Source organism: Mauremys reevesii, linkage group 18, assembly GCF_016161935.1.
Source record: "Mauremys reevesii isolate NIE-2019 linkage group 18, ASM1616193v1, whole genome shotgun sequence".
Lineage (NCBI taxonomy): Eukaryota > Metazoa > Chordata > Testudines > Geoemydidae > Mauremys > Mauremys reevesii.
This window is the reverse complement of record NC_052640.1, coordinates 26,393,535-26,421,312: the sequence shown is the minus strand read 5'-3', so window position 1 is coordinate 26,421,312 and position 27,778 is coordinate 26,393,535. Positions and strand designations below refer to the sequence as shown.

General features: G+C 43.8%; 1 protein-coding gene and 1 long non-coding RNA gene across 3 annotated transcripts in view; one reads left to right on the top strand and one right to left on the bottom strand.

Annotated features, from left to right (window-relative positions):
• TPCN1 (two pore segment channel 1) overlaps positions 1–27,765 on the top strand; it is a 57,908-nt gene extending 30,143 nt beyond the window's left edge. Inside the window, exons 8-27 of one of the 2 annotated variants that reach the window (XM_039504562.1) lie at positions 770–828; positions 1,608–1,707; positions 2,216–2,332; positions 3,031–3,155; positions 4,844–4,892; positions 5,112–5,175; positions 6,473–6,517; positions 7,651–7,707; positions 7,796–7,849; positions 12,443–12,515; positions 12,893–13,000; positions 15,319–15,390; positions 16,616–16,705; positions 17,246–17,361; positions 18,313–18,359; positions 19,274–19,342; positions 19,984–20,068; positions 21,113–21,249; positions 22,461–22,541; positions 24,913–27,765. In XM_039504562.1, the coding sequence (XP_039360496.1) occupies positions 770–828; positions 1,608–1,707; positions 2,216–2,332; positions 3,031–3,155; positions 4,844–4,892; positions 5,112–5,175; positions 6,473–6,517; positions 7,651–7,707; positions 7,796–7,849; positions 12,443–12,515; positions 12,893–13,000; positions 15,319–15,390; positions 16,616–16,705; positions 17,246–17,361; positions 18,313–18,359; positions 19,274–19,342; positions 19,984–20,068; positions 21,113–21,249; positions 22,461–22,541; positions 24,913–25,029 (1,665 nt within the window). In that variant the 3' untranslated portion in view covers positions 25,030–27,765. The remainder of the gene's footprint in view (positions 1–769; positions 829–1,607; positions 1,708–2,215; positions 2,333–3,030; positions 3,156–4,843; positions 4,893–5,111; positions 5,176–6,472; positions 6,518–7,650; positions 7,708–7,795; positions 7,850–12,442; positions 12,516–12,892; positions 13,001–15,318; positions 15,391–16,615; positions 16,706–17,245; positions 17,362–18,312; positions 18,360–19,273; positions 19,343–19,983; positions 20,069–21,112; positions 21,250–22,460; positions 22,542–24,912) is intronic. The other variant, XM_039504563.1, reaches the window with a different exon arrangement.
• On the bottom strand, positions 18,119–21,674 carry LOC120385950. The gene is made up of 3 exons (XR_005589448.1): positions 21,621–21,674; positions 20,411–20,558; positions 18,119–18,425 (listed from the first exon to the last, which is right to left on the bottom strand). It is a non-coding gene; the product is annotated as an uncharacterized LOC120385950 (long non-coding RNA).
• Positions 27,766–27,778: the final 13 nt, after the last annotated feature.

Genomic DNA, 27,778 nt, shown 5'->3' with positions numbered 1-27,778 from the left:
TGATATTGTTTTTCTCCTGAATGGATTGTCTCTGGCGGTGCAGTTTTTAATTGGAGTTAGCAATAAGGAGGACAGAGGGCCATGACTGACCATTTATTTTTTTTAATGTCGTTAACCAAGGATCAGACCCCAATGGGAAAGAGTAAATGATACCCCCTCAATGTCAGGAAATCCAAAAGGGGACAGTACATTTGTCACCCCCTCTTCTTGATGTCTCAATCCAATCAGGGCAAACCACATCACCCACTACACGCAACTGCATATTTAGTGCACCTGCGGGCTGATGCATCAATTTCCTTGATGTACCTTGCTGCCCTGCTATTAGTGCTTCTGCCTGGATAAGTAAGTGAATATCCCCAATAAAGAGTTGTGATCCCAGCACAGCTGCTGGCAACCTCTTGTGATACCCCAAAACTGGGACACTGGATCACAGGTCTAAGCGAAATAGTACTTTTCCATCCCAAGTGGGAGGCAGTTGGGTCTGCAGTGAAAGAGTGGTATAAGAAACCCTATTCTCATCCTCCCAACCTATGATGGCCTTACTGCTCAACAGCCACAGGTTCCAGCTGCCAAGTCTGACCACTATTGGTGGTAACCTACAGGAATGTGCAGACAAGCTTAATTTTTTTAACTCTTCACATGCCACACCTTTATGTTTGCCTGCAGAAGGGGCACCCAATTACATGTCAAGAGCTACTGAGAGAGGTTAGGAGATGAGTTAAGGAATTCTGTCAATGTGGGGCTGGTTTGTATTTGTTTTCTCTTTCAGTATTTCAGTACCTTAGAGAACAGCCTTGTGAATCTCTTTGTTCTTCTGACCACTTCAAAGTAAGTCCATGCTTCCTTTTACTGGGGCTGCCTCCCTTCCCCTCCCCTGTGGGAAAAAGTCTCTCTCAGCAGATCTTTTATCTGTGAAACCTCTGGGTCTGCCGCTGTGACCTCTTCTCCGTAGCATGAGAGCCGTGTTTCCCAATGGGGAACCTGTACTTCACTGCAGCCTAATGTTCAGTGACCCGCCCCGAAGGAACTGCTCTAGTTCACCCTTAAGTATTATGAAGCCACTAAAGGGGAAGGATGGTCTCATTGTTAAGGCACAAGTCTCCGAATACAGAGGTCTGAGTTAAGCTCCTTTGTCTGCCACTAACACACTATACAGGCATGGGGAAGTCACTTCACTTCTCTCTGCCTCTCTTTCCAATCTGTAAAATGGGGATAATGATGCTTGGGCATTTTCTGGGATGATTGTGAGGATTAATTAACTTGAAATCCTTGGAATAAGATCTCTGTAGAACTGCAAAATATTACTGTTGATTAAAACATAAATAAACCATAGCTATTTTGTATGTCCTTGTTGCCCATCCAAACTTTGGGAATGTTTAGGGATACATAATCTTCACTGCATTTCAAACTCTTGCAGCTAATGTATAGGTTCATAATGTGTATATTGTGTATAGCTACGTAGTCTGCATAACCATATGAGGATGTTGATTTGTGTATACATATACACAGTTCCTGTACATAGTATGATCATCTAGTCAGTGTGAAACGCTGTATGAATGAGACTATTCTGGCTGCTAATAAGTTGGCTTGTATCTTTTGGGGGGCAGTTTCCCTGATGTGATGATGCCATCTTACTCCCGGAACCCCTGGTCCTGTGTCTTCTTCATAGTGTACCTCTCCATTGAGCTCTACTTCATTATGAACTTGGTAAGTTTCTTACTGCAGCTGGGACTCCCCTTCCTCTCATTTTGATACTGCAGTAGAGTTCTTCACCTGTCACAATGGTTTGGTAACAGTGCCTGTTGTAATCTTTTGTGGTGTTGTGACAGGGTCTATCTGATTAAAAACAATTAGCCCCCTTCCCCTGTTCTCCTGAACTTACTGTCCTGGTATGAACAGGCACTGTACAAACTTCTTTATGTGACTCATTAATGGTAATGGGAGCTGTGTAGCCAAATACCTATGCACCATTTAAAAATGTAACTGTGGGTGTGTGCTCTCGTTAACCCTTTGGTGTCCAGGTTGCTTAGAGATTCTTATTAACTCTACTATACCTTGCATTAGCACAGCACTTAGCAAAATCTATACTGCTGGCATCTATTGTGCCTCTCTCTGGTGCTTATTCATAAGTGTCCAGACGCCATGTGGCATAAGAGGCCATATGCTGTAGCGATCAAAGCCTGACTTCCGCTTTGTCTCATCTGTTTCTTTTCAGCTTCTTGCTGTGGTGTTTGACACTTTCAGTGATATTGAAAAGAGGAAGTTCAAGTCACTGCTGCTGCACAAACGCACAGCCATACAACACGCCTACCGCCTGCTTGTCAGCAAGCAGGTAGGGGATATTCTCTGTGTGTGCAAGAAATACCCAGCCTGTGTCACTGGAAACTGTCACTGACACCCACCAGTAGCACATCAGAAGACACTGAGTGTTTAAAGTGGTGGTGTTCCACCACCAGTAATTGATGACAGAGTTCAGTGTGGTCAGAAACCTGAAGGATTCAATAGATACAGGATGGCTAAGTGACAACTAAAGGGAATGATAAGCCTATAAATATATTTTGCAGGTTGTACACACTCAGGGAGAAGAGGGGTGGTTTAGCATGGTGAACTGAGGGTATAACGAGGAGTAATGGAATGAAATTGAAAAGGGAAAGCGTAGGTTAAGTGTCAGTAAAAGTATCCGGGCAGTGAGCTCTTTTAGGCTGTGGAATGGTTTCCCAAGGGAAGTGGTGGAAGCCCTATTGCTTGGCACTTGAACTGGACAGAACTTCAGTGCCAGATTGTTCTCTGTTCTTCCACTGAGCTGGAGACCAAGCAGAGGAGCTAATCCCAGGAGACTTCCTCTATCTAGGTTCTAGAGTAATAAGTGAGCGTGTGCCTTCTAGAGGTGGTAGCAATGGCATCTTGTCCTGACATTTAAATCTTGCTTAGAAGCAGTCCTAAGAGAGAATTATATGTTCCTATATGCCTATATGTTCCTATGCTTCCTCCTACAGCATCACTTATGGCAACCCCTTTCTGTGTTTCTAGAGACCATCTGGTATCTCCTTCAAGCAGTTTGAAGGGCTGATGCGGTTTTATAAGCCTCGGATGTGCGCCAGAGAGCGTTATCTAACTTTCAAAGCACTGAATCAAAGCAATACAACTTTAGTCAGGTAGGATGCTGCTGCTGTAACCTAGAAAAGGGGCGACATTCTACAGGATTCATGACACTCTGGGCCCATACCATATGTCAGAGGGAATGGTGTGGCTTATCAAGGAAAATCAATCCCAGAATGCAGGCTTAGATGCAACCTGGGGTCGGGGAACACTTCTGGGATTCTTGCTTTCTTGGGCTATTGGAGGTGAATTTAGGCTTGAAAGAGGTGTCAGAGTGATGATCCCTTGCTGCTTTATGATCTGCCCATCAATGAGTGGCTTTCCCTTCTGCCCCGTTGGAGAGACAGTACTGCAATGATAGCCATTAAGCAGAAGGAGATAGGTGGAAGACAGAGGTCCTTGGAATAAAAGAGTGGGGAAACAGAGGACCCTATTTGGACATGAGACACCCAAAGAAAGGAAAACTTCTGCACATGCAATGCAACTTTAGCTTAACGTGTTACCAGTTGACCGGCAATTGATTATGTCCCCTGGCATTTCACGAAAGCACCACTCTCCTGGAGTTCCAAAATACACTGCAGAACCCTGCATTAAGAGTCAGAGTAATTGTTGCTGAATCATGCTGTTGGGTGGGTCCAGTTAACTCCAATTTGGATATAAAGAGATGAGTGTGTCTTTGGGGGAGAGAGACCTAGAATGATAGGACAAGGAAACTCTGAAGGGAAACTCAGGGCATAGCTAAGCTTGGGGTGAAATCTTAGGGTGACGCTTATGTGGTTGTAGATAATGGTTTTCATTTCCCGATAAAACTAAACCCCCAGGAAGGGAGTGAATCTAGATGCTAGTTCAGCATCTGTGTGCTCTGAGGATGGGATAGGGGCCAAGAGTCAGATTGTTAAAGATTTTGGGTGCCTAAAGGTGCAACTAGGCTCCAAGTAAGTTGTTTTTTTTTTTTTTTTTTCAAATCTGCATCTTTAGGCATCCAAACACCATTAAAAATCTGGGCCAGGCTGATTGTCAGTCACTTTTACTGCATGTGCTTACAGGGGTCTCTTATCTCATGTCTTTGCACCAGTTTTATTGTTGCTCAAAAGTTTAAAACTACCTTTTTAAAACAACCAACCAACACCTAGCAGGAAAGGAATAGTTGTGCTTCCAGGACGGTTCAGGTCCAATTATTTGTAAATGGCATTTTACAAACGACACAATTGATCACCCAGCTATCAGCCAGGAGGCTTATGCAAACTTTAATATTGGTGACATCTTACCTTATTTATTTATATGCATGTAGTGCATGCAAGTAAACACTGTGCCCCTAAGAGCTTACAATATAAGTGAAATCTAGGATCCACTGAAGTCCATAGCAAAATTATCCTTGAGGTTCAGTGGAGCCAAGATTTCACCCTAAGACTGTATCAGTCTTTGTCAGGCCTTGTTGCAGAAACATGGTAGCCTTTACTCTCTCCTAAGGCCCACTTGCATTTAGGAAAACCTGTGACACAAACAATGGATGAGCTGAATGCTGATTTTTTCATATAGTTTGGACAAGGAGTTAACAAGAGAAATTAAGGCAACTTCTGAAAAGAAGGTCTGGCATGGAAAACCTTCCCCCCCTCCCACAATCAGGTGACACAGTTAGGCACTTGATTTACTTAAATAGTGAAACATTTGGTACTCATGATGGCAAAATCCAAATACCACCGAGATTTGATCTGATTCACCCTTTTATCTTTCTCTCTTACAGCCTAAAGGATTTCTACAATTTCTATGAAGTTGTTGGCTTAAAATGGAAGGCAAGTGTTAAATGGAGGAGAGTGTGAGGAGAGAAGGGGATGAGGACTGGAGGGAAGTTTATGGAGAGAAGGTGGAGGAGAAATTAAGACTGTGGAACAAGACCGAAATGACATGGGGAGAAGATGGGTCTTGCTCTATTCTCTTATGGATGTAATTTTGACCTAATTTAATAAATTTCTGCTCATACGTCCTGCTGATCAGGTCTGTTCCACTTCCAGGCAAAACGAAACCGCGAGCACTGGTTTGATGACCTTCCACGGACAGCGTTTCTTATATTTAAAGGTAACTTGCTGTATGGATCACTTCATGATTACCCTGTTCTGTTCATTCCCTTGGAAGCATCTGGCATTGGCCACTGTCTGAAGACGGGATACTGAGCTAGATGACCATGGCTCTGACCCAGTGTGGCCGTTCTTATGGGCTTATGTTTTAAATTCAACATGTGCAGAAGCATGTACTTGTTCAAAAATCATCTTTTTTTTTTTAAAAAAAGAAGCCTTCTGAAAGAACACATTCTCTGTACACTACCCCTAGCTTAAATACAGTAACAGTCTAAATACTCCAGATAAACTGCTGAGACAGGCACAGTCGCTAACTGCCATTCCACTCAAAAGGCACGGTGTCCTCCTCCACAGGCCAGAATATCTGTCACACAAATATATATTCTGTACACTGACCTGGAAACCAACTTTATAAAATAAGGAAAGCTTCTTAGCAAATACCTTGAACCCACCCATTGCTGGATTCATCTTCTGGTACAGCATGCAGGGGAGTCTGATGCAGCGGTCCAGCTTGCTGGGACTGGCGGAGTCTAGGAGATTGGTTTGAGTATCCAAGGCTGCAGCTCTCCTCCAACAGCAGCGGGCAGTGGAGTGGATTTGCAGTCTCCGAGGGGTTGCTGGTCTTCGTACTCTGGTGGATGCAGCATTTGCACAGAGCATGTGCAGCTGCTGTAAAGGAGAAAATAGAGGTTATAATGTGGCCTAGATACAGCCTTAAACGTAATATATCCTTTACATGCCACTGTTGCAAGTGTCCCAGTTTTTCCTTACCAGTTTGTATCCCTGGATAAGTGGGTTTTTTTTTTTTTTTTTAAATATATATGTAGGTTAGTGAGGGACAGCTAGACTGAACCAAGGATAGTGCAGGCAGTTACTGGTACAAGATCCCTGTGCAGCTGTGTTAATGCACTTTAGCCCGGTGTTAGAACACTTCCCCTGTTCTAGGACTGGGCAGTGACTGACATCTCCATTTGAACTGTGCACTAGTTTCAAGATGTGGGCAAATTTGGAACTGCAGTAGGGTGAGAACTGTCACATCACTGTCACTTGAATTCTAGGTCAGGATTTGAACTCAAGGCATAAGAAGTGAAAGACCATGTAAGTGCACTATTGCCCACTGTGCTACCTAGCCCCTGTGCTGAGAATGGATATGAAAAATGAGCCCAGTTAATGTCGGGGAGGTCATTAAATAGATACGGAGGAAGAAGAGGGAGTATTTGGTACCCGTGTGAGTTTATTTTTAAGTATTTTTTGTAACGAACATCTATTTGTTTGTAATATTTCCCTTCTTCATACAGGCATTAACATTCTGGTGAAGTCCCGAGCATTCCAGTATGCCATGTGTAAGTGTGAAAAACAAAATATCATGATTTTCCCTACTCAGCTCTTTGTTCTTCAGGGCGGGGATTCTCTCTGCTGTGTGTTTGTACACTGCCTAGTGCAATGGAACCTGATCTCTGACTGGAGCCACAATACACAAAATCATTCCTATGCTTATCTGCGATCAGGGAAGGAGTTCATGTGTGTGTGCATGTGGGATTCTCATAAGGACTAGTGTATACAGTATTTTGAAGTGTGTTTTATGGGACTGGTTTCTTCAGAAGCCGGCTCTTGCATCCTGTTGCATTTCAGAGGGTGCGTGATTACACTTCACATGCTTTCAGTTTTGACACCGCAGCTGAGGATGTTGATAAAAGGACCTGACTTGACGCACAATGCTCCCGTGGTTTGCTGTACTTCAGAAAGTGCAAACAGCTTAATTCCAAGGGGTATTGCTTGGAGTTTGTACTAAGCAGAGCAGCAGAATTGCTGTCAAGCTTCTCTAGAGAGGAGGGCATGTTTGACTCCTTGTCCCACTTGCTAATCTCTAATTTTGATTGAGTTTTATTCCGTAAGAGAAGTGCTTCTGTTGCTGATTATGACGGTAAAATGAAGGAAGAGAAAAAGAGTGAAGGGGAGAGTTCCTACATCTTGGATCCTCTGTGTCCCAATGGCTTAATGGTGGGCGCTATAAGCAGGCCTGTAGGAGCCTTGTGATGGTGCTGTATCCTTCCTGCATTGTAACTGAGCTAGGAGCTAGGAGGTCCTGGAACAATTCTGCAGAGATGGAAAGAAACTGGAATATAGAAGTAATACTAGGGCAATGTAGGGGATAATGTACCAGGAAAAATAACTGTATGTTAGACTGAGATTCAACAATACACTTTTTTTTCTTCTGAGGATCTCAAAGCATTTTACATAGGTGGATAAATTATTATACTCATTTGATATACTGGGAAACTGAAGCACAGAATGTAGGGGGCTTTCATAGTGAATGGGATGCGTAACCTTGGGAGAGTTGGAAACAGAACTTGGATCTTCTGATGCCTAGGCCTGTGCCCTAACCATTAGACCACACTGCCTGCCTAAAAGTTTAGAAAATTAACATCTGATTATCCACCAACTTTTCATTGCACTGGTGTATTTTGTTTTCCAGATACTGTGGTAGCTGTGAATGGGATCTGGATTCTAATTCAAACCTTCATGCTGCAAGGTAGGATATACATGATTCATTTCTTGACTTGTTGTCTTCCATAAGTTTGATCAGCCCTCTGAGAAGGCGCTGTTTCTGTGCCTTGCAGGTGGGAACTTCTTCCCCAGAGATGTCCCGTGGAGTTACATCATCTTCCTCACGAGTAAGTTGCTGCACCAGACCAGCACTGCCTTGTTCCATTACAGCTGCGAAAGGGTATATTGGGGTTTCTCAGTTGTGCATTTTAGTCATTCAAGGGCTTAAAGTATCCATTTCCTTGGAAGCCATTTTTCTCAGTGCCTGGATCTGAACAGATTTTATTGGCCTTGCTTGCTTGTAAGAAATACCTCTGGTAACCTTGGTGTGCTGAAGAGGGAACCTCTTGCACCCCTGCTATGTATGTAATGAGATGCAGCTAAATGGGAATGTAGTTCTGACTCAGCCCCTAGTAACATTGCCCCAGAACCACACACCCATCTGGTCTTCCATTTTCACCCCAGCCATAAACTGTTGGGCATTTACTGACCCCCGTCCACACTCACGTTACTGTCAGCGCAGACTGGGTACATTGCATAGCCCTCTTGGTAGAATTATCATATTGAAAACATATCTTGAACCAAGACCCTATTTATTTCCTGTTCTGCTTATTGTTGTTTTGTGGAATCCTCCTCTTCCCTTAATTATTTTCACCTGGAATCTCCTTCCATTTTCCTCCATGGTACTGCCATTCCCTACCTTTGAGTCTGAGCAGTCCTCCTTCCATTTTGGAGGTGGCGACTCTTTTGAGCCTGTTGGCACCACTTCAGACAAATCAGAGGCGCTCTTGAGAGAGCAGTATACTGCTGCCCCTCCCACAGAGGCTGACTGTACTGTCTTCTAGCACTCCTGAACAGAGCAAGGCAAGAGTGAGTCCGACCTTAGGTCCCTATATGCCAGTGTGTTGCTCTGCCATGGAACTCATTACTTATCCAAGTTAGTTCATCCTCTCCTATAGGTGATTATTTTTCACTGCTGCTACTGAGCAATTCTACTGAAACAGAGCTAAAGCTGTTACTAAGTAAAGCTGACAATTGCAATAAATGTGACGTTGGGAGAATCCAAATACCTGTTTGCTAACCTCTCACTTAACTGCATGGAGAGCTCTTTGGCTACAGTTGCCAGCAGAGGAGTTGTCAGAAAAGTTGGAGTTAGAGAAAATGTCCATTGTTTGTTTTATGAGGATGTGGTGACTTGTTTTTGTTTCCCCTGGAGCTGTCCTAATTATTGACCTCACATAAAGGCAGACAACTAAATATTGACAAATTTTATAGTGCTTGTATGCTAATGCAAGAAGTCTAAATACTAACAGGGGTGAACTTGAGTGCCTGGTATTAAATGAGAGTATTGATAGAATAGGCATCACAGAAAGGTGGTGGAACAATGATAATCAATGGGACACATAATACTAGGGTACAAAATATATAGGAATGACAGAGTAGGTTGTGCTGGGGTGCCAGTGTATGTGAAAGAAAGCTTAGAGTCAAATATAGTAAAAATCTTAAATGAATCAGACAGTACCATAGAATTTTTGTGGATAGAAATTCCATGCTTGAATAATAAGAGTATAGCAGTTAGAATATACTACTGACCATCTGACCAGGATGGTGACTCTGATTGTGAAATATTCAGAGAGGTTAGAGAGGCTACAGAAACCAAAAATCCAAAAATAATGGGGGATTTCATTTATCCCGATATTGACTGGGTTCATGTCACCTCAGGATTGGGTGCAGAGATAAAATTTCTAGGCACTGTTAATGACTGTTTCTTGGAGCAGATAGTCCTGGAACCCACAAGGGGAGAGGCGGTTCTTGATTTGGTCCTAAGTGAGCACAGCATCTGGTCCAAGAAGTGACTATAACTGAACCACTCAGTAATAATGTTCATAATGTAATTACATTTTACATCCTTGTAGGGAGGAACCCACCACAGTAGCATTTAACTTCAAAAAGGAGAACTAAACAAAAATGAGGCTAGTTAAAGAGAAATTAAAAGGAACAGTCACAAGAGGGAGCTGCCTGCAAGCTGCATGGAAACTTTTTTTAAAAAATAGAGGATCAAACTAAAAGTTTCCTCCTCCCCCCCCAAAAAAAAGAAGGTAACAGGAAAAGCCACCATGGCTAAACAACATACTAAAAGAGGTGGTTAGAGACAAAAAGACATCTTTTAAAAATTGGAAGTCAAATCCTACTGAGAAAAACAGAAAGGAGTGTAAACACTGGCAAGTCAAGTGTAAACGTTAAATTAGGCAGGCCAAGAAAGAACTTGAAGAGCAGCTAGCAAAACCCCCAAAACTAACAGCAAAAAATTCTTTAAGTACATTAGAAGCCTACCAACAAGGGCCACTGGATGATCGAAGGCCACTGGGCAATCGAGATGCTAAAGGAGCAGTCAAGGAAGACAAGGACATTGCAGAGAAGCTAAATAAATTTCATGCATCGGTCTTTGCTGCAAAGGATGTAAGGGGAATTCCTACTGAGCAGTTCTTTTTAGGTGACAGATCTGAGGAACTGTCTCAGATTGTGGTATCTACAGAGGACATTTTGGAAGAAATTGATTAATTAAACAGTAATAAGTCACCAGGACCAGATAGGATTCACCCAAGAGTTCTGCAATTTCACATCTGAGTTCCTTCCGAACTACTAACTGTGGTATGTAACCTATCACTTAAATCAGCCTCTGTAGCAGGTGACTGGCAGATAGCTAATGTAATTTTTTTTTTTTTTTTTAAAGGCTCCAAAGGCAGTCCTGGCAATTACAGGCCAATGAGCCTAACTTAAGTGCCAGGCAAATTGGTTGAAACTATAGTAAAGAACAGAATGATCAGACACATAAATTAACATAATATGTTGGGGAAGAGCCAACATGACTTTTGTAAAGGGAAATCATGCCTTACCAGTCTTGGAATTCTTTGAGGGTGTCAGCAAATGTGAACAAAGGTGACCTGGTGGATGTAATATACTTTGGACTTTCAGAGAGCCTTTGACAAGGTCCCTCGCCAAAGGCTCTTAAGCAAAATAGGCAATAATCAGAGGTAAGGTTCTCTCATGATCATTAACTGGTTAGAATACAGGACATAAGAGTAGGAATAAATGGTCAATTTTCATAGTGGAGAGAGAGAAATAATAGGTTCTCCCAAGGATCTATACTAGGACCAGTGCTGTTCAACATATTGATAAATGATCTGGAAAAGGGGGTGAACAGTGAGGTGGCAAAGTTTGCGATGGCACGCAATTATTCAGGATAGTTAAGTCCAAAGCTGACTACGAAGAGTTACAAAGGGATCTCACAAACCTGGATGATTGAAACACAAAATGACAGATGAAATTCAGTGTTGATTAACTGCAAAGTAATGCACAGTGGAAAACATAATCCCAACTACACATACAAAATGATGGGGTCTAAATTTTTTTTTACCACTCAAGAAAGAGATCGTGGAGTCATTGTGGGTAGTCGTCTGAAAATATCTTCTCAGTGTGCAGTAGCAGTCAAAGCTAACAGGATGTTAGGAACCATTAGGAAAGAGCTAGGTAATGAGACAAAACACATAATGCCACCATATAAATCCCTGGTATGCCCACACCTTGAATACTGTGTGCAATTCTGGTCACTCCCTCTCAAAAGAGATGTATTGGAAATGGAAAAAGTACAGGGTAGGGGAACAAAAATGATTAGGGTTATGGAACATTTTCTGTATGAAGAGAGATTAAAAAGACTGGGACAGTTCATCTTAGAAAAGATTTATGGGGGATATGATAGAAGTCTATAAAATCATGACTGGTGTGGAGAAAGTCAATAAGGAAGTGTTTGTAGTCTTTCACATAACACGTGACTCAGGGTCACCCAATGAAATTAATAGGCATCAAGTTTAAAACAAACTTAAGGAAGTACTTCTTCACACAGTGCACAGTCAACCTGTGAAACTTGTTGCCAGGGGATGTTGTGAAAGCCAAAAGTAGAACTGGGTTCAAAAAGGAATTCAATAAGCTCATGGAGAATGGGTCCATCAATGGCTGTTAGCCAAGATGGTTAGGTACACAACCCCTTGCTCTGGGTGTCCATAAACCTCTGACTGCCAGAAGCTGGAGAGGATCACTCAATAAATGGCCCTGTTCTGTCCATTCCCTCTGAAGTATCTGGTCTGGTGATTGTTGGAAGACAGGATCCTGGGCTAGATGGGTCGTTGGTCTGACCAAGTATGGCCGTTCTTATGTTTTTATTCCCAGATGTATAGAAATACTTTGATCACTGAACGGTTGCCTGATGTCATAATGTTCTACTAATTCAAGAACTTCACAGAGTGCCCTCGTGGCAGTGTATGAAACAAACAGCCTTCCTCCACCCTGTTTGAAACTATCTCCCGTGGTCTGATGAGCTCATAGATATGATTCTTTATTACATTCCATTGAGGTTAAATTGGGCGAGTATGTGGGAGTGAGTATGTGCCCTGAAGTTCCTCTGGATGACTGACTAGCCTTTCTTATAGGCACTCACTCTTGTCCAGAGATCTGAATGTTTGGCACAGTAGCTAAGGGAGAAGTTAGTGATCTAGAAGAAAAGTGGGGCCCACTTATCATCCCCTTGAGGATAAACATGAAGGAAGGGAATGGGAGCTTATTAAACCTACAGTCGTCAAACCTACATGTTCAAGCTGCACATAAGGAATGGTTAAGGTGTGGCTCATTTAAGGATTGATATTAGATTCCCTCTTGTTTTGCAGTCTATGGGGTAGAGCTGCTCCTGAAAACCAGTGGCCTGGGACCCATTGAGTATCTATCTTCTGGATGGAATCTGTAAGTGTGCTGCTTATGAAGAGTGAATGGGGGCTGGAGGCATAACACCCAGAGCTGTTGTGCTAACCTGCATTGCATCAGTGTCACTTGAGCAATCTGAATTTGAATCAGCTGAATTTGGTGGGGATCTAAAGAGAGAGAACTCAAAATTGCAGGATTTGAGGGGTATGGTGATAGATGCTGGGATATAGTTGCCTTCTTTCAAAAATGGCCTTAGGCCGATAGGTTAGAAAACTTTATTTCAATAGAGATTCTGCAGGAAATTCCAGTACCCCATCACCTTTCCCTTTGTCTTCTTTTGAACTAGAGTGCCATGAGCACTCTGCCCCTCACAAGGCTAAACCAGGCCATTTCTGCTCTCCCGCTTCCTTTTCCAGCTTTGATTTTTCAGTCACTCTGTTTGCATTTCTGGGTCTCCTGGCGCTGGCATTTAACATGGAGCCATTCTACTTCATCGTCGTCCTGCGACCCCTTCAGCTGCTCAGGTGAGACAGAAAAGGCACATGGGGAATGGGAAAATAACCAAAACAGCAGAGTATCAGGGGGTAGCCATGTTAGTCTGTATCCAATACAACTACAAGGAGTCCGGTGGCACCTTAAAGACTAACAGTTTTTGGGGGGGCATAAGCTTTCGTTGGTTTAAAAAAAGCTCTCACTTCTTCAGATGCGCCTAAAGAAGTGAGGTTTTTTTTTTTACCCACGAAAGCTTATGCCCAAATAAATCTGTTAGTCTTTAAGGTGCCACCAGACTCCTTGTTGTTTTCAAAGTAGCAGAGAGAGGGAGGTTTGTTTTCCTTCAACCCAATCCAGGGCTCAGCTCACTGGCAGGACCCAACTAGGAGGGTTGCATGGTTACGTGACTGTATCACAAAGGAACTGGAACCCTATATGGATAATGAGATTATCTTGAGTTATCAGAATTAATTATGACAAACTTCAGAAGGGATATTAAAGCTCATGCTTCAGGGCTTAACCCAGCTTCTGTTAGAATCCTATGTGCAGAGTGCTGTAGCTCCCAGAAATGCCAATCACTGAGGCAAATTGTTGTCTACTGGTTAGAGCATGTTGCATGAGTTCTCTTCTCACTTCTGATACTTGCAGTAACACCTTGATCACGTAATTTAACATCTCTGTCCCTCAGTAAAATGGGTATGATAATGTCTGCCTCACAAGGTTTTTGTAAAGATTCATTCATCCTTGTAGAGTGCTTTGAGATCATCAAATGAAAGTTCCATAGAAGGGCAAAGTGTTCTTTTATTAAAGGTGAACTAATATCTAGTTCTTTTATAGCACTTTTCACCAGTAGATCTCAAAGTGCTTTACAGAGAAGGTCAGTATCATTGTATTATCCCCATTTTACAGATGGGCAAACTAAGGCCCAAAGAGGAGACATGACTTGCCCAAGGTCAACCAGGAAGGCCTGGCAGAGCTGGGAATAGAACCTGGGTCTCCTGAGTTCCAGTCCAATTCTCTATTCACTAGGTCACACTGTCTAGGATCCCCACTTGCTAATGGAGCACATGTGAGGATTTTAAAAAATTGGGTTAATTAAAGGAGAAAATGGTTTCTTTTAAAATGTACTCACCTGCCAAAGCCTGCACTTGGAAGTTTGTTTTTCTCTTGTAATGGTTGATGTGTGAGGAATGCAGCTTTCTCCCATTGATTGTTGCAGGAAAAAAACAGATAACTGAGCTTCTGTCTCGGTAAGTGAGCTCACCTTTAAAATGTGTTCCGTAAATGCTAAGCATACACGTGTTAATGATGTAGGCATGCACGATTTATAAATGTAATTATTTATGCATGATGCTTTATTGGTAAAACACTGTCCTTGTCCTAAGAAGCATAATCCTGCAAATGCTTATTCGTAGACCTTGTCCTTCATCACATGAGACAGTGGGGCTTACCCACGGGAGTAAAGACTATTTGAGTAAAGATGGTCTGGATCAGGAACTGGGGGGCCTTACCTGTCCACTTTTGATGTGCCTAAAGTCTAAATATCCCAACCAAGTGAAGGGAGGCAGTGGGACCTAGTGGATATAGGACTGATACTTGGGAGACCTGGGTTCTGTGTCTGATTCTGTCACTGACTTGCTGTGTGACCTGGGCAAGTCACTTCCGCTGCTCCGTGCCTCAGTTTCCCCATATGTTAAATGAGGATAATGATACAAACCTCCTGTGTGAAGTGCTTTGAGATCTACTGATGAAAAGAGCGATGATATTATCCTGTCCCACTCCACCGCTGGGGAAATTTATTGGTGAATAATGGAAGTGCAAAATAATTCATAGATTGTAAGGCCAGAAGGGACCATTGTGATCATCTGGTCTGACCTCCTGTAGAACACAGGCCATAGAAATTTCCCAAAATAATTCCTAGAGCAGATCTTTTAGGAAAACATCCAGTCTTGATTTAAAAGTTGCTAGTGGGGGAGAAACCACCACGATCCTTGGTAAGTTGTTCCAATGATTAATTACCCTCACTGTTAACAATTTATGCTGTATTTCAGATCCAGATTTGTCTAGCTTCAATTTCCAGCCAGTGGATCATGTTTTATCTTTTTCTTCTATCCGTACTTCCCTGGCTAAATGCAGGTTCTCATTAGTAGCATCACAGTGAGGAAAGTACATGGTTGGTGGTCTACTTTGGTGCAGCCTCCACATGGACCCTGGCTGAACCAGTATTCAAAATGCTTCTCTCATGGCCTTGTTTTGCTTGTACATGCTGCTTGTCTTTATGCAGCTAATAACAAAACAGGAAGGAATTGTCCTCATGTAAGTAACCGCTGGCTTTTCATCCCTGCTTCAGGCTCTTTAAGTTGAAGAAGCGCTACAGGAATGTCCTGGACACAATGTTTGAGTTATTCCCCAGGATGGCCAGGTATTGCACAGCCCTTCTTGGAGGGGGAAAAATGGGTAACATCCCAAAGAAGCATGTACTAATATGGCTCTGCCATTTCCAGGGTAATGAATACCTGGGCTGGCGTCAGAGTAGAAGCGAACACTTTTTTCTTTCTTTCTTTGCAGTGCAACACACAAAAAAATACATAAAGAGCTCTCCAGCACACTAGGCCTAACACCTGGTCCACATTAACCCCTTTGCTCCTGAGCACAAGGGCAACCCCACTATGGCACTTGTTTGGTTTTTAAGTGATGATGGTTTTTGTGCAAAGAAGGTTTCACAAAGGAGATGTTTCCTCATGTCCTTGGTACAATAGGGGACCAGAGGGGTTACAATGATTGCGAAGTGATGTGGAATGCCTGTTTAATTAGTCACTGAGATAAGTAGCCATTGTCTGTGTATGACATCACAGTATCTTATTCCCCTGCTGCAGAACTAGCTAGGTGTTCAGACATTAACCAACTAGGCTTATTTCTGAAGCTGTTCTGACATCACTGCTGATGGTCGAGGAAACAGAGGATAGAGCAACGTTGGCTTGTGCTTCATTAGAGAAATTGGGTGGTGGGGAGGGGGAATAAATATTTAATGGCTTAATGGAAAGGAGCAGGTCTATAAGGAAAGAAGGGTTCTCTTCAAGTTTCTCAGTGCTTATTTCTCACCAAGGGAGTGGTACAGAACTCCATGACTCTGAACTTTTAAAACTAGTCGAGACAAACACTACACATGTTCCATAGGCAACAAAACAGCATTGCAGGGAGGTGGTCTAGATGCTACACTGGGGTTTGCTGTAGATGGTAGAGATGGAAAACTGCTTAGAGAACAGCCAGTCTGAGTGACTTGGCTTTTTCTCTGTCCTACCAACTGGTGAATAACAGAATTAGGCTGTGTTTACACTGCATACCTTACAACGGTGCTACAGCCGCACCATTGTAAGGCACGCAGTTTAGCCACTCTCTGTCACCAGGAGAGAGCTCTCCTGCCGACAAAATAAAATCACCCCAAACAAGGGGCAGTAGCTTCATCGGCCGGAGAGTGTCTTCCGCTGACAGAGTGCTGTCCACACTGGTGCTTTTCATCGTTAAAACTTTTGTTGTTCAGGGGTGGTTTGTTGTTTTTTCACATCCTTGAGGAACAAAGGTTTTCATGATGAAGGTGCAGTGTAGACAAGGCCTTACTTTTGTTTCTCTCTCTCTCTCTCCTCCAGCCTGGGCTTAACCCTGCTTATCTTCTACTACTCCTTCGCCATTGTCGGCATGGAATTCTTCTCTGGGGTTGTCTACCCAAACTGCTGCAAGTGAGTACCCAGCAACCCCCTTCCTCTGAAATGGCCTTGTTAATAGCCTGGTTCAATGCCAAGCCAGGAGCATTGTGTCTCATATCTGTATTTTTCTATCAAAAAAAGGCCAGTGGATGTGTGTTTACTGAGAGTGGTTGGTCTGAATTGGGATTCCCACTAAAAGGGAGACTTACCACTTCTCTCGCTGAGACTCAGTGCAATGATCTTTACTTGCAGTTTGAGAATGGAGAGGGGTAGCAATGTGCTAGTTAGTAGTGCTGAGTATTTGAATCGCTGCCTGAAGCAGCTGGGCTGGGATGTTTGCTCTATAATGGCACCACAGCAAAGCACCCATGTGGTATGTAGGATGCTGCAGTGTCCCTGTCAGAGGTACCACTTTAGAGAACGGCATTCAAAATGCAACAAGTGTTGGCAAAAAGCGAAAAAAGCTTCCCTGCCCAGAGGTCTCTAAGCATGCCAGTGTCTGTCAGACCTGTAGCTTTGCACATTTTTCCAGAGCACCTCTCATTGTATGTTTGTGCTGGCTTCTCTAATCAGCACGAGTACAGTTGCAGATGCCTATCGCTGGGTGAATCACACAGTTGGAAACAAGACCGTGGTGGAAGAAGGTTACTACTATTTGAACAACTTTGACAACATTTTGAACAGCTTTGGTAAGAGGAATATTTACACATTGGTTCTTATCCAGGATAACTGTTGACCATACTCCCTCGCATCTACTGCTGCTGAATGCAGAACGACCCTGTGTGAATTTGGTGCTTATGTAGGGGTGAGACTCTTAACCTAGCTTGCATAACACCCATCCATGCTTCCTTCTAGTCCACCGAATTCTACCAATGAGTGTCAGTCCTGGTCCACAGTACCCCTTCCCGTTCTAACCCTGCCGCCCACGTGTGGCTGTGCCAAATGACCTGCAGCGCCCTTACTCTGGATCCCTAACAGTTCTGCTTATACTGTACACCTCAAACCTGCAGCAGCATCCCTTACCTGTCCTGGGTTCTGCTGCTGGCTAACTGAATCCAACTGTGTGGTGGTTTTACAAGGTAAACATATCCTGGAGACCAGCATGAAACCTGCCGACTTGTTTTGAAATGTGATCTGAACCAGTTTTGTATCCATGTTTCCAGAGATGAATAAAGAGAACAACTCCACTACCCTGCTGAGCCTCTGACACTCTGTGGGTTGGGTGTTTTTTTTTTTCTGATTTTAAACATGAGTCAGGCCTGCAGGAGGAGGAGGATAATAATAGTGGTGATTTTTTTTTTTCCTTTGTGGATCTGTCCAGAGTCTTGCTTAGTGAGGACTGGCATGGCAGACTCTGGTTCCACTAAGAAATATGGGCCAAACTGTGCTCTGTTATACTATTATAACTCTAGAGTCACTCCACTGTCCTCAATAGGGTGACTTCAGATTCACTGCATTGTAACTGAGAGCAGAATCTGTCTCCTGTCATCAGCACTCAAGTATTTGGCTATACTGAAATGAGGTGTCTTACGAAGAAAATGGGAGAAAGCATGTAATAGGGGAAACTGAGGCATTGAAATGACTTTGAAACAGGTCAGGCTGGCTAAAGCACTTGTTTTGTCCTTTGTGTCTCCATACAGTTACGCTGTTTGAGTTGACAGTTGTCAATGACTGGTACATCATCATGGTACGTAGATCCTGGGATACTTAAATGTAGTCAGCACCAGGGCTGTGTCATCAATTCTTCATCACTCTGCAGGGAAAGATTCTCTTTAGCACAGATCCTTTTTCATCACTCTGATGGAAAATGGCCAGCTTTGCCTCACACGGGTGGCACTGTTAGCTGCCTGCCAGGAGCTGTCCTCCCCAGTACCATCACTCGGGTATTCTGACCCCACTGGCTGGCTCAGCACTGTACCTTTTGGCTCTTGTACAGCATGTGACAGCTATTGAGCAATTCTGAATGGTTTAGGGAGAAGATGGAAGATTCTGAATGCTGCCCTTTTACTTCATGTATTTCTCAATGAGGTTTCTCATCAGTCTTCTGATTTCTTCTCTCCTCCTCCCCTCACCCTCCCACCTTGCTATGTCTTGTTGAATGACCCGCCAGTCTCTGTAATGCTATGCAGGAAATCTGCATTAGGAGTAACCTCAGGATCCCTGATGTAATGAATTCTGAATGCATTATGGCAGACCTGTTGTACCTTCCGTGTAAGGGTGTTAGTGACTTCCCTCTTCAAGCACCTCTGTATTATAGCTTGTTTTCCCAGGCACCATGCTGTATATTGTTAGCTAGATATGTAGAGAGACCGCTGTCTCTACACTTTTCTGTAGCACTCATCACCATTGTGTGAGTATTTACACTTCAGAGTACTATATGGGAATCTGTGTTCAATCCTTTAGGGGAAGGGCTTCAGGCAGGGGCCAGCTGGGACTTTGAGTATGGTGGAGGCAGTCCCTGGGGTTAGATACATGTCCTTTATGTCATGAGGTACAGATTGATATTTGGGGGGGCCTGCTGCTTTGTCTGGTCTCAAGGGGACTAATGGCAGCTTCCCTCCTCTTTGCCTGCCGCTGAACTCCTCCCTCTCTCGCCCCTAGGAAGGGGTGACCTCGCAAACCTCTCACTGGAGCCGCCTCTACTTCATGATCTTCTATATCGTGACCATGGTAGGTCCTCAGTGCACTTGTGATGGAAAATCTCTAACTGCCAGCGGCAGCCTTGCTGCACTCTAATGGAAGAATCCATGGCCAATTAGGGAAGTTCTCCTCTCTATGAAACGTAGGTCAGAAAGAGGCAGGTGTCCAAATCACTTTCACTAACTTTGGTATGGCAAAAACGACAAGTGTTGCCAGAATCGACCCATTATGTACAGAAGCTCCCTGACTTATGCAAGTGTTCTATTCCGGAATGCCTTGCGTAAGTCGTTTTATGTAAGTCAGGAACATCTCTCTGACAATTATGCCCTCCACCCCCGAAAAAAAAAGGTTATGAGACTTCTTCCGTAAGTCCGCATTTCTGTAAGTTGGGTTTGCGCAACCCAGGGAGCATCTGTATCTGGATGGGAGTTATAGTGGTACGCAGCGATGCCCCCATCTTGTCATACCGCCCATTCCCAGTTTACTGGCAGGCTGTTACACAAACACGCCACCTAGACTCATGGATTAGGATTTGTACCCTCCCTCTGCTGAAAGGAGGGGTGAGGGGAAGCAGCAGGAATTCAGGTGCAGTTCAGTTAGAACCAGACTTGGAAGGACGCTGCAGTTCCAAACCTTGTGACGCGCTCTATTCATTCTGGCTCCCTTCCCAGGTGGTGATGACGATCATTGTGGCCTTTATACTGGAGGCTTTTGTATTCCGCATGAACTACACCCGAAAGAACCAAGGTTCAGAAGGTTAGTGCCAGGCCTGGCCAGCCTGCTGGTCTGTATATCTTTGCTCCCAAAGTCTGGCTTGTGCATATGAGAGAAAACGACTGAACGGGAAAGGCCTGATTTTATAACCAACAAATCTGTGATTGCAAATAACTGCAGTTGCTGTATTTTAAATATCAAGCTACCCGATTGCACCCAGCTCAGGTAGCTGAATATCCAATGGTAGCAGTTGTAACTGTGGTTATTTGCATTCCCAATTGAGTGCACACGAAATAGGCTATGAAGTATAGGTCCTTTTTTAAAAATCAGACCTTTGGCCCCAAACATCCTAGGAACTAGAAAAACCCTCCCAGTCCAACTTACTTGCCATCTCCTGATCGTTCTTTTCTAACTTGTTGGTAAGATGTGGCTCCTCTTGCCAGCTCCCAGTCTGAAGAGGTTGGGCATATGCCTCTAAAGGAATAAGTCAACACCTTGACTGGCCTCCTGAAGCTTCATAGCACAAAGCTGGCTGTACAGGAATAAACAGAAGAGTCCCAAAAATGATTAAAGGATTAGGAAGCAAGCCCTGTAGTGACAGTCTCAAGGAGTTTGATCTATTTAGTGTAATAAAGAGAAGGCCAAAGGGTGACTTGATGATGGTTTATAAGTACCTACGTGGGCAACAACAATTTGATAACGGGTTCTTTAGCCCAACAGACAAAGATATAACAAGATCCAGCAGCTGGAAGCTGAAGCTAGACAAATTCAGATTGGAAAAGAGGAGTAAACTTTTAACAGTGAGAGTAATTAGTCACTGGAACAATTTCCCAAAGATTGTGATGGATTCTCCATCATTGGCAGGTTTTAAATAAAGACTGGATGTTTTTTCTAAAAGATCTGCCCTAGTTCAAACAAGAATTCAGGGACATTCTCTGGCCTATGCTATATGGGAGGTCAGTCTAGATGATCACAGTGGTCCCTTCTGGCCTTATAATCTCTGAAAACTCTTTAGGATTATTGCCATTGCTGATTAAAACTGTGACTTCCCAATGTTTTCTCCTTGTTTTTTCCCTCCCTCTGAAGAAGACAATGGCATTGTCCTGGAGAAGGAGATCTCTAAGGAGGAAATGGCAGGCGTAATTGAGCTCTACAGACGGAATTGTGCTGCCTCTGAAATTGCCCCGCTGCAGAAGGTCATTGCACAAATGGACAAATATGAGGTAAAGAGAAAAGCTGAGATTCAGGCCACAATCCCTGCACTTCTGTGGTGCAACATGCAGGGGCACAGCTGTGGGGTTTAAAGGAGCTCTTCTGCTAGGGTGCAGCAGGAGCCTCTTTCTACATATGCCTTTGGTTCTTGTTACAATCTGCTCTGTTGAAGGGACTCTGGATCGGTGCCCTGCAGATTAGCACTTAAAACTCATTGCACTGAAGAAACTGCAGTTGAATTCCCAGGGCATTGGGCTGAATTCCCACTGTATTCCAGAGAGCACTGATCAAGACCTATCTCACCATACAGAATAAACATTGCTAAGAGCCATCCTGGCCAGCTGACCCCACTGGAAGGAGCAGTTACTATCCTGTAATTCACCTGTGCTGCCCCATCTTTTTTTCTACTTGACGCACTTCTGTACCATTGTGTCCATACAGTTCTGAAGCATTGTGCAATAATAGAACTCTGTCAGTTCCAAGCTTCAGGCTTGCTTCTCTGTAGACAGTGGCAATTACTTTTACCACTGGTATCGTAAAAGGGATATTGTCAAGCCTGAAAATGAAATGACCTTGAAAACTCTTCCCTTCAAGAGCTCTGTGTCTTATGATGCTGGGAGACTTTAAACTGATTTTTGTAATAGCTGGAATTTGCTCCTTCCATCCCACCCCCTGAATTTGTAGCCACCAGACTTGCTGTACTAGATGACAGCACATTTGCATCAGTTGGCTTGCTGCATTTCTCATTGCTGGGGTATTGAAATGCTGAGCAATTGTACGCACAGATAAAATTCAGATCCGGAATCTTGACAGTTATATCTGCCAAAGAAGAGGCAGTTTTCAAGATATTCGGTCTAAAAATGGCTCTAACCTCAACCATGTCCATTTAAAAGAAAAGTTTAAATAACAGTTCAAATAAGAAAGTTAAACCAATAACTGTAAGGATATTCTTAATACTTCTCAATTATAAATAACCCAAAATGGTTTCACAGTAACTTAGGCTGTTACTCTCTGCTTGTATGGGTTGAAATTAACAAGATCCCTTGAGTAAGCTAGCGGGTATGGGTGAACGAGGAAAGTTTAGTTAGGCACAGTCTCCCTCAGGAAACTTGGATTCTCATCTCACCACTGACCTAGTTGTGACCTAGTGGGGCAGGGAGTTGTTGAAGGACCTGGGTTCTTTTTCCCATTGTTATTAATATCTCTACTTTTGTCTTCTCAGCAAACATCGATGCTGTTTCTGGGACGGAGATCGAGGACCAAAAGTGACTTAAGTATGAAAATGTACGAGGAGGAGATACAGGTAGGAAACATCAAGTTGCAAACGTCCTCATAAGTTTCTGATTAGCAGGACACTCTCCATTAGTTAGAATGTTTAATCATTCTTTAAATGTTGGGAGTCTTCCACCCAGAAGAACCAGACAGCAGGATGCTCTGCAGAATATACAGTATATAAAGGTCATCTAACAATATTCATAACTTCTTACATTTATGTAGCCCCTTACGGGCCAAAGTGCTTCGCAAACTGTGCGTGCCACTGAAATGAAGTGCGCTCCAGGCTGAAACACAGCACACATTTACCAGTGCCAGCAACACCACCTGGCAGTTCAGGGCAGGAGGTGAAGAATAAGGATTAGAAACACCTAAGCTATGGCTACGCTACACAGCTTACAGTGGTGCAGCTGCTCTAAGCCAGGGGTTCTCAAACTGGGGGTCACGAGGTTATTACATGGGGGGGTTGCAAGCTGTCAGCCTCCACCCCAAACCCCGCTTTGCCACCAGCATTTATAATGGTGTTAAATATATAAAAACATTTTTAATTTATGGGGAGAGGGTCACACTCAGAGGCTTGCTGTGTGAAAGGCATCACCAGTACAAAAGTTTGAGAACCACTGCTCTGAGCTAATGGGAGAAAGTTCTCCCATCAACTTAATTACTCCATTATGCAATTACTTTATTACCATGAGTGGCAGGAGAAGCTCTCCTGCTCACACAGCACCGTCTACACCAACGCTTAGGTTGGTATAATTTAAGTCACTCGGGTGGCTTATTCACACCCGAGTGACACAAATTATACCAACATAGGCTGTAGTGTAAACGTGGACCTAGATTAACTGATGAAGCAGTTCCTGCTAATATTCTTCAACCATAGGAGGTCTCTGCTGCAAAGGACAGTTGTTTTCATGCTTCCATCTTTACCAATTTCTTTCTCGTCAATTAGTCTTATTTACTCCATTAAATAGCACCGTGATAGGGTACCCTTGTCCGTGTCAGATGGAGAGACCATGGTCTTAGTGGTTATGGAGGCTGAACTCCCCTCTTAACCCTGAGGTACTCCTATCATGCTAATCCGGAGCATGTTGGCAAAGAAGCCTCCGTAGTCAGTCTGTCTGTCTGAGCTGTGGGCATAGACTAATTTCACCGCTTGAGCAAGTCGGGAGTGGCATCATCCTTCCTTCTCTTGAGCCTGCCCTCCCCCGCCCCACCTCTCCTGGGTCAGTTGGCGGGGGCTCACTAATGAGCAGTGCAAACTGTGGGTGCACTCTGGCCATTTTCTTTCCTTGGAGGCTTAGTGTGAAATCACCAGGGCTGACTGGAAAACAAGCATTCCGTTTGATGAAGAATGAACAGTTTGACATGGTTCACAAATGTTGAACTAAACAAAGACCTTTCAGAAATGAGAGAGCAAGAGTCTGACCAACCGCTCCAAGCTACCTAATAGCCCAGTGGTTAGGGCATCTCCACGTTCGAGACCCTGCCCTGCCTGATTGAGCAGGGACTTGAACCGGGATCTCCTACGAAACCACCGGGCAACTACCTGTTCTAAGGGCGCGTGGGCACTTGTGCTCCCCAGTGAAAGTTCAGGCAAAACCAAAACATTTCCACAAAATTTTGGTTTTAATAAAAACCTCTTGTTGAAAAGCTGCTGACACGCTCTAAACATCAGGAGCCTTTTCAAACACTGGTAGGCTCGTACACTGAGAGGAGTGCACCAGAAAAATCCCTCTCTGGAGGGAAGGGGCCATTAACTCCACAGGAATTTGTCATGACTAATTTGATGATGATGGATACCAAAGGAGTTAATCTCTGCATCTTTTTGGTGTCCCTTCTCTTGCTAGCAGTGGGATGACCTGTGGCTCCTACAATGACTATAACCCTGGTGCTTATCGTTAGTGTTGGTCAGAATCTGCTGAGACTCTTCTAATTTATAGCGAGTGAAATGACCAGTCTGCCCTTAGCAAATGAATCTTAAACACCTGCAAAGGAGGCATGTCACTGAAAGATTAAACGTCCTCCCCAGGATTTCCCAGTGCATCCTGCTGTGGCTAACTGCATGTGGGGCGATGGGTTCAAAGCATTAACCAGGAGTTGAGGGCTCAGGGCTTCCATCCTGCAAATGTTACAGTGATGCTCTAGTTAACCCTTTCCTGACAGCAGCTCCAGTTGTATCCAAACTTTGCCGTGGAGGAAAAACAGAGTTTTATAGAAGCCTGAAAAGAGAGAGTGTAACTAAGCCCTCGCTATTTACTACTGCCAAAGCGCTTGAGATGTATTGTGTTTCACAGGGAAAGGGGAGAGGGTGGCTGTTCAGGACAACGAGAGGGGCCTGAGGGAGAGTAGTATGGTATGGCGAGGAGACTTCTCTCATTGGGTGTGTTCTTCCCTCTGTTCAGGAGTGGTATGAAGAGCATTCCAGAAAAGAAGACGATCAGTGGCAAGAAGATGTCTTCCCGTCCGGCAACCGCATGCTGTCCTCGGGCCTCAGGCAGCGCTCGCAGACGGTTATCTAGGCCAAGCTAGTGCAAACCATTCTTCTATGCAATAATCCCATAGTATTTTATAATCTATATAGATATAGTCAGTATATCAGTCACATTTTGGTTTTAAACATCTCTTCCCCTGGAAGACATCATGAGTTGCTTTGAATAAATGAAAAGCAAAGACTCAGAGGACTCAAAATAGGACGGCTGGAACCAAAAATATATATATAAAGTTATAATATAACCCTTCAGCAAGACCCTATCACTGCAACTGTGACTGATGACCATCTGGTACAGAATACTCGGTGGTTCTTCCTGGCTTATGCTTCCCCAACACGGGCCTGCGACTAGATTTACCAGTCGGAAACCATGGGGAGGGATATTTAATCCTTTGGAAAAAGGAAATAATACTGAACCCAGCTGCTAATATTGAAGTCCTGTGCTTAAAATATAGTTTCTTTAACCCCTTAATTCTTAAATAAAAGAATCAGGGAGCAAGTTTGTATTTCCCTCCCCAACTAGTATCCAGCAAGGTGGGGTTGGATGAGAAGTTTCCCACTTTAATCTACACCCGTTCTGCCTCTTCCTAACTACCTAGGCTTAGTGACCATTCTAGAGACACTCCCCGTTTCATTCCTGAGTAGCTCATCCAACCTCTTAAATCTGTTCTTTGGAGGATGGCTGTAGGACTGAGCTCCAGTAGTTCTTTGGGTCCTTACTAAAAAGTTATGAAACTTGACAGCGTTCTGGAGCAATGCCCTTGTTGAAGCTATCCAAGTTCTCTCTCTAGTGTTCTGTGCCATTTGACAAATCCCAAAACTCTGGTGATCTGTTAGTAGGTGAGATGCAAATTCCACAGGACGGTGATTCTGAGCCTTTGCCATTCCACCCTCCAGTTTATAAGCGGAAGATCTTTGCCTGGTATGAGAATGAGACAGCACAAGGTTAGTGATTGAGCTTCATGTGGGGCTGGATTGAGAAGTGCTGGGGAGGTGTGTGCGCATGTGCCTGCACAGCGCACCTGTGCAGTCACCACCAGGGTAATGTCGCCTTTGATTTCCCAGGCAGGTTGATTTGACCACAAAGGAACTTTTCTCCTTCTTTGCCTTCTCTCTTGCAAAAACTTTGCCAGCTCTGGGAACCACTATTTTATGAATCAGAGCCAGTTTGGGAAGCTTTTCTAATGGGAGAACTGGACTTAGAGATGTGGAAAACTCTTCCATCCACCTGCCCTTCTGTATCATACAGAGTCAGCCTCTGTTCTCTGCTCTGACTTGCTCCGTGACCATGGGCAAAGTCACTTAATCTCTGTGTGCTTCTGTTTCCACACACTGGGAGTAACAAAACCCACTTGGGTAAAGCACACCACGGTCTGTGGATGAAAAGTGCTCAGTATTATAAAAACATGTTGTCATGGCACATGTGCATTGGCAGGTCAAAGGAGAGGTTGCCATGGCATCTCTCCTTTTAAATTTGCTGTCTTGGGTGGGTGGGTCCCTCTAAATGAAGTGAGAGCTTTTTAGGAATCCCTTTGGCAATCTGCATTCCAAAGCTATTGCATAGGAAACTGCCTCCCTCCTAAATCAGACAGCATTAATCGTAAGGTAATACCCCCTCATCCTTGGAGTTAGACCCACTGTGAAGGACCATATTGCACTATATTGAGGGAAGGGAAAGCGTTTCCACAGCTGGCTGCACTGTTCATTTAGGAGCTGCTCTGTCATTCCCATTATGGCCTATGGTGAGATTTTTTTCAAAAACATCTTAATGTCTTAAGAGCCCAGTTCCCGAAGACTTGTCTCACATGCTTTTGACAACCTCCCCCTCTATGGGTAGTGGTTCAAAGTGTTCTGGTTAAGTGAATGAGATGGTAGTCACCATGCCTGCACCCATTGCATGCTGCTTGTCCTCACTGCTGCATTCTGGAATTCATTGGATACTCAAATGAAACTCTTTGCTTCCTTTTTGTGTGCAATGGACTCCAGAGTTACGACGTGACACTTGAGCCCTGCCAAGCTTCCCTCTTGAGAAATTGGGGCCATTTTCCAAATTGTGTAGATCACGTCCAGGACACTCACTGATGAGCAGCACTGAAAATAGCACATCTGCTGCTACACATGGAATCGTAACTCTGGTGTTTCACTCTACACTAGTCTCTGGATGCTGCAGAAGCACAACTTCTATTGCTGGCAGGATGGAAAGCACCAGGATTGTAAGGGTTAAAAACAAATGCAGCTGTTAGGGAAGGAAAAAAAAGATGATTTTCAAAGCCATCATTCAGGCCTTTTTGCACTCCTGGGGGGGCACGGGACTATATAAAGGGGGTATGAACCTGCAGAACATGGAGTTTTCAGGAGAGACCTCGTGATGAAAGGAGCACAGGATTGCTGAAAGACGTGTTCCAGAGTAAAAGTGCTACTCTGCCTTCTGTGGTTTTATTGCTGAGATTTTGATCTGGCCTGAAATATGCACTGTTTTTTTTTTAAACTGAGGAGGTTTGTAGAAGTTACTTTTTCCAAATGACTTAACAGTCGTAAAGGAAAAAAGTTTGAGTACGGGGCATCCCCTTCCAATTGTCCTCCCCATCCCCTTCTTAGACACTGACTTACCGTGACTACAAAGACAATCATTTTGTAGGGATAAGGGAGGAAACACTGCAGGGTTTTGTATGCTGGCGGTTTGTTTATAAATAACTTTATGGACATGTCTGTACAACAGTCTGTAGATTTTCAGGCACATTAATAAAAACATCCTCTGCTACATAAAGAAAGTTGCCTCA